The 7,421-nt window shown below is 32.4% G+C and overlaps 1 protein-coding gene across 1 annotated transcript; it reads right to left on the minus strand.

The window, feature by feature from the left end:
- Nucleotides 1-2,838: 2,838 nt before the first annotated feature.
- On the minus strand, nucleotides 2,839-6,866 carry LOC127870279 (uncharacterized). The gene is given in 5 exon segments (XM_052412908.1): nucleotides 2,839-4,162; nucleotides 4,572-4,601; nucleotides 4,603-4,689; nucleotides 4,691-4,799; nucleotides 6,131-6,866. Coding segments are annotated over 5 exon segments (591 nt in total). The 5' UTR covers nucleotides 6,364-6,866; the 3' UTR covers nucleotides 2,839-4,030.
- Nucleotides 6,867-7,421: the final 555 nt, after the last annotated feature.

The raw sequence follows: 7,421 nt of genomic DNA on the forward strand, positions 1-7,421 counted from the left end.
GTAGACGACTGCCCACTTATTTTGTGTAGGATGTGCGCAATGCATGTCAAAAAAGTCGCTTCAGTACCGTGCAGCACACATTCGTTAGAGTATATGATTATGCACCAGTGCTCGATATATTCTAACGTGTTTTTTTTTCATTCTCGCTATGTGCTATATCGTCCAAACTAATAAATTTTCGTTAAATGCGACCGGTACATTACGTTGTATTTCTGTTCATGATTTAATTGGTATATTTATCTAACAACGTCCGACGTTACATTTCTGGTTAGACACCTTTCAAATGGCTCGATCCTAGTTTTTTCCTTATTAATCACCCTTCGCTTAAGCTGGTACTACACTGACAGTAACAAATCAGCTAAACACATAAGAATGTTCTTATTCTTGAATTAGCGTCACTATTATCAAATAGCTAAATCATATACTCTGACACTGTTCAATCAACTGTCTCTTTCAAAGTCGATGACACGCATTTGCGTGAGGCTGGGATACGGTATAGTGTCGAACACTTTGTTTTTGGCAATTTGTAGCTTTGTATTTGGGATAATTTACATTTTTTCTGCTGAATGAATTATTTTCCAGAGTTTTATGAAATCGAAATTTTGGTTTGATTTTGGTATGTTACTCTGGTTGGTAAAATGAAAGCATATACAATTATTTAACTGATTATCTAAATTGATACAGTCAGATTCCTTCTTCACTGGCATGGTTTATAAGAATATTCGCAATTTTGTTTTACGTAAGTATTATTACTTCCTCTAGATAAAATAACTTGATATGATTAATTGCAACTCAATTCAAAGGTGACTTATGCATTAATAGAGCACATAAATACAAATACACTGTACAATTGTTGTATTTCTTCAAATGTTAGCAATGAAGCATTCAGTCAAATATTTCAAGTAAACGATTGAAATGTTTTAAACCTCCCCACAACATAAACATAGCTTGTTACAATGGTAAAACATTATACAACAATATTGTTTACACGTATCACTATATTGTGTGTGCACTCGTATTACCATTATTTTATATTGCTTATTGCTTTTGAAAAATGTATATTTAACACATTTGGGAACTCTATGCTTTTGACAGCTTACGTTTCTTCCAAGAATGAAAATATCAAGTTTGTTATCCATAGCAAAATATATGCACAGCTAATGGTTTAACAATTACTTAAGAATAAATCGTATGTCAATAAGAAACAAACCATCGTGGTAGGCAAAATTTAACGGCCATTATAATATGTGTTAAGTGTCTATCCATCCTGACAATTAAGAGTAGAATTGAGAATGCAAAGTGTACACACATTTTGTATGTATTTTTAATATATTTGAAAGAGTTTTATATAATACATGTTTATTCTACGCAAAGAGGTTAAACATGTATTGCTCTTACGATGGCAGACAACTTTGAGCTGTTTCCTGCAAACCATCCGCCAAATACCTTATGGGCTTGTCAAAGAAAAGAACATTTATAAATCAATCAATTGTAATACAGGAAGTTGATCTTGATTGATTCGAAATTTCGCCAGATTCCTAAACATATTAAATTCACTATAATATATTATTTTAGGTAACAAGTATTAGTCCTATGTTTAAACGTATTAATTGGCAACTATTATTTTAGCCTGTATAAAATATTTTTTGTGCAGATCTTTGTTATTCATCTGTTTTAATAACCTACGTACTTCTATAGTTTCAGAGTTTGACGCACTGAGAGAATTGTATGCCTTTAGAATCTAAGCAAGATTTCATCTTTTGCCATTAACGTTATTTACATAATGTCGAAAACATGATAGATGCAGTGGGTTTTTTAGATGGAAACTAACAAGTTGTGTTACATCTAATAAAATGTTGGATATAATATATTAATACGAAAGCATAACTCAAGAGGTGGCATCGATTGAACGAAATAAATATTAAATATTTGTGTTAATCAGCTTGGCTGTTAGTGATAAATAAGTACATTTTTTAATTGTTGTTATATTCTATTACGTGAACATAACGTTTTACGATAAACATTTAAGATGTTTTTAACCTCTTTATTGATTCCAGGATATTAATTTGAAAATTTTCCCTTATCATAGTATTGATGTGATGTAGTTCATGATTAAGAATAATACATTAGTAGTAAGAAAGTAATGTTGATGAATATATTGTTAAATAGTATACTGTTGCCGAGATAAGCGATATACATCTATTCTATCTAGAGGGGGTAATCACGTGATTATCAAGATGTCGACGTCCATGCCGAAGCCGGTATTTTTCGCCGTTTAATACCCTTTATTACTTGTATTATTTTTTAATTCCGCCCACTTTCAAGCCATATTAGAAAGTAAGTTACTGGCGTTTATTTCATAGTTATATTCGCTCTATATCTCGACTCTACTCGGTGCGAAATTCTTAGCGGGATGACCCAAGAAGGGCTCGACTAAGAAAATTTGCGGGGAGTAAAGTCGAGATATAAAGCGAATTTAAATACGAAATAAACGCTTATCACTTTTTTACTGATATGACTGGAAAGTGAGCGTCATTAAAAATTTAACAAGGGTAATGAAGGGTATAAACGGCGAAAATTAACTGTCTCGGCATACACGTCGCCATTTTGACTATCACGTGATCTGTATCCTTTACGGTAAAGTATCAACTATAAAATGATGTTTGAACAACGGGCGGCGTCCCGCAAATGGCCGGACGGCAACTGTGAAGTGGAAATGGAGATCGAACGGTCACGAAGCGGGCTAACAGATGATTGCAACTTAAATATATTGAATATATGATATTACATATTAATAATTGATCGACTAGTATTACTTGCAATATAAAACAAGAACGATATTCTTCATTTTTATTAATGAATTGGGCATTTCCGAGTGGAAGTATTGAATACAGAAAATAATTTATTGGTCATTATTTAGAATGTGATCGTATGTGTTGCAACGTTGAATACCAAACACAAGAGTTCAAAACGCAATTATGAAGTTTCAAATCTGGTGAAAGTTTGGTATAATTCCAAAAACATTTATAGCAGCATTACGACATACAAATGATCGTTATTATACAAAATGCAAAGGCAATATTATGTTGTATGACAAATGTTTTAACTTCATGAATCGTACACATATAACGCAAACATGGTCGAGCAATTACATAAGTATCCTCTTCACAATAAGCCACAGTAAATTTCTCTTCTGATTCCCAAGGCTAGTGTTAGCAGCATAACACGCAAAAATCCGAAATGTATGTCGAGGTAATTGGATTTAGATGGAGACATCCGACAAATACTCGAGCTGACAATTCAATTAAAGGTTACGTAGTGCTTTAATACAATACAACGTTTTAAATCAATACATGAACGTAATATAGATGCAGATAATTGTCGCACATATATTTGCTCACATTATTTGCATAGAGCGTTTGTGCAACACAAAGAAACAGTGAAATAGTGAAACAAAGTACATTTTTTTTCTAAAGCATCAGCGAAATAACAGGAGCAATGTTATATAAATTGTATCGAATGACGTCGTCTGGTTCACTTTTAAAGGTTATTAAGCTTACGGGAAAACCTATTTACCTAATATGGAAAAGTAAAATATCAGCATCTGACGTGGCTAAGCTAGTACAAATAAGAATATGTAACGAGGTAATATTAAACAATAAAATTAGTTTGTTGTTTTTATTAAAAGAACCGTGTTTATAAATTATTTTAAATATATCTTACATGACCAAGATAGTCTTATTTGTTTTCTACAGTTATATTATAAAGGCAATGAATTTAGTTGACATTTTACATGGTGGCAAATCGGTCTATTCGTATAGTAACTTTTAGATATTGATAAACGTGTTGAATGCATTGTGTTCTTTTCAAACGTTATCAATGCAAACTTTGCAAATTTTGATTCCTTACTTCTAACTGATTCGTAGATGTGGTTACCACAGTCTAATGCACAATGTACAGCATGTTCATTTCAAACAAAAATAAGGTAATATCACATACTAAAAGTGAATCCCAACCGAACAAAGTCTAATCAAAAGGTCATAGCTGTTTTCATTATATGCGCGATCAATTTGAAGAGATCAGACCATGCGTTTTCAAGTTCCGATGACCAATACGAGCCTAACACGGGTTGAATGGCTAATATAAACTGTGGTCCAATCAACTGAAAAATACATATCACCAATAAATATGGTAAAGTGCATATTATCGTATAGATGAGATACAACAATACCAACTAAAGTAAAACTTGAATTTATATTGTCTGCTGTTGTCATGTTACTTGCATTTACTATTTTTCGACCATACTTTAATTTTATGTATTTCTGGTATACTATATCGAAATAACGAAAGCGTATATCATACATGAAACGCTTGTTTGACATGGTATGCTTTATGTTTTGTTTAATATCGATTTTCTCAACTTAAAACAGCACAAACAATGTCTCAAAAATGAACTAAAACACACAACATCATTTATTATGAAAGTATTGATAACAGGTGTTTTTTGTTGTTGTGTACGTATTTGTTATTATGATAATTCGTATATAAATTGCACAGCATTGTATACATACGTCCATATAATCGACTTTTGCATTGTACATGAACATGCCGGGATCCAAGGTCAAGCAATGTTTCCAAAACTTTGTCCCTGTCCTCAAAACAACTGAGGCACTTGTCGACGGTCCCCAGTAACGCGCATGGCGTGAGACCGCAGTTGGTTACTTTGACTAAGCTCTTCCTGGCTCAAACCTTTAAAAGGTGAAAATACCCCTTGTACGTCGGGGTTGCTGGCAAATAATCTGAAAATAGTTAATTTATATGAATTGAGGGAAGGATTTGGTGTGAAATGAGCAATTTGATAGAACCAAATTTGGTGGCAATAAAATGTTTACGAGTGAAATTCAACAGCTTTTTAATTAGTACAGGTTAATGAAAATCAACTGATGTGTGAGGCAATGTGTTAGCAAGTTAATGAGAAATACTTACGTAGTTTACAAAATCAACATGAAACTATCAAAAAAACAGTTCCATACAATGAGTGCCTTATTAGAACCAGAAAGCCGATCCACATCAAATAAAACAATTTTAGAAAATAAATTCTTAGTTTAGAATACATGTATGTTTATTATTTCACACATACATTTAAAATAATGCAGTTATTACAAAAATCATATAATAATAATCAAATATATTAAACATTAATAATTGACAATGTCATATAAGTACGTCAAATTCCGCAAGTAAATCATCTGGAATTTGCGCTTCTAACGTAACATTTTTGTAATTCTTATTTATAAAAAAATAATCAAAATATCAAATTGAAAGATTGCACGTTTTCTTTTTCCCTATTTTTATCATTTATTCATGGCGCTCCGACATATTTTTACCATTTACAAGTGTCGTTTCAAAGTGTTTCATGTACACATTGATATCTACAAAAGTATAGATTGTGTCAAATTGTATTTGCTGTAAGGGCAATTTGATAGAAATGTTTGATAAAATAAACCATGCATCTAAATTAAAATTGTAGCACACGTTCAACAGATATGTTATACAAGTACCACATCGCACACTACCGATCCGATTTTTGCTCTTCCATCCTAATAAAAAAATAAAAATCAAACCGTTAAATTATTTTTTTTTCGAGTTTTCAGACAAATCGAAAATATATGAGGGAACGACTTTCAACCCTTTAAAGCCTACAGTTATTTACATGGAACAATACGTTTTATATGAGATAGTAAAAACAGTATTAATTACTGTTTTAATATTTCGAAATTTGAAAAATTGATAATTAATTGAGTTATTATAATAAATCTAAATTATTTGTTTGATGAACCTTTGAGTGTTCAACTCCCTCGCACATGGAGCGATAATTTCACGGACCATGTTAAAATTTAGCATGTATCAGGCATTGCAAATCACGTGTGCATGGATAACGGCTTTATTTACGATTTATATATTTAGTAGGACCATCATATATCTTTTATAATATAATTACAGAGAGAATACAGCAGACATTACACATGGTTTGCGGTTAAGTTTTTCATATAAATATTTTTATATTGCAGTACAAACTAATAACAAACATTTGTAATTACAAACACAATGCAACTGCTTAATGACTTACTTCATAAACAAAGCTAGTCCAACTTGATCAATGTCTTTCTTTAAAATTGTCCATGACTCAATCACGAGTTCTTTTTGTTTATCAGTGAATTCCGGAAGTGTTACTACTTGGCTGTTTCCGCTGTTGTCCCCCGCTTCTGATGTAACGGGAAGGAACTTCCGTCTTGACTGGGTGTTTACATTCTTATTTTTGCGCAAAACGTCATTTCTTTTCGTTGAGTACATGTTTCCCATTTCTATTTGAAAGACAAGTTATTCAATCTTTAAATAAATACCAACAACTCGTATGTTATGTTCATAAAGGTATGCGATAATGCCTGCATCCTTTCGGCGCATAGTGCTTACAAACAGGTGTTGTAGATGCTACTAAACTTTTATAAATCCAGCATGCGATAATGGTGTACGAAATATTTATGAACACTAATCATAATATTGTGAATAATCTGTACATAAACTCCTCTTATTGCAAATCTACAGATAATATTTGGCTTCAGATATTTGTGTTTGCTTTTATGAATTGAGAAAGTAGGCTTATATTTCACTTCCCATACATTTAGAGTTGTAAATCCTGGCTTTCAACAAACTCTAATTTTCTGAAATACAAATATTTGATATTGCAGAGTCAGCTATGGAAATATCCACTTGATTATTTTACTTTCGTTTTCCAATACCTGAATGCCTGGACAGGCAGTCGAGGAAACACACAAGTTCAAGCGTTCTGTTTCGTGTCTCTCAGAACGAACTGATTGTTAATGAAACGGCGGTGGATAGCTGATATACACGTTTCCAGGTGGTACGCTTAGCATGACAGACGCAAGATATTGAGGGGGGGATGATATATTGTATCTGGTTTAAAACACGAATCAGGTCTTGTCGATGATTTTTCGCCCTTGGTTGCTTGGTTCGGTTCGATATACTAGCTTTATATTGTAATTAGTTGTATAGGAGCCCTAGGTTTGATTGGCTTTGTATTTAAATCATGAGTGTGAAGTTGGTTTTGAGTGTTTGAATATCATGGAGTGCAAGACGTTGAATTGGCCGGTTGATCTTTATGTTTGAGGTCGAGGTTCTAAAGAAAGCATCAGACTGTCATGAATACCACTCATCGTGAACACATATACCTCAGTCAAGAACAGAACTCTTTCTTCAAATCTGAAAGTGTAAATGATTACTACTGGAACATTAACATAATGTTCAGGCCCCACATATGCTTATATTAGTTATAATTATATGGTCGTTGTATTCACATTAAAGTCGTTTACAGGTTAAATTACTCTTTTTATTCTCCAGAA

Source organism: Dreissena polymorpha, chromosome 2 (assembly GCF_020536995.1).
Source record: "Dreissena polymorpha isolate Duluth1 chromosome 2, UMN_Dpol_1.0, whole genome shotgun sequence".
In the NCBI taxonomy this organism is placed as follows: domain Eukaryota; kingdom Metazoa; phylum Mollusca; class Bivalvia; order Myida; family Dreissenidae; genus Dreissena; species Dreissena polymorpha.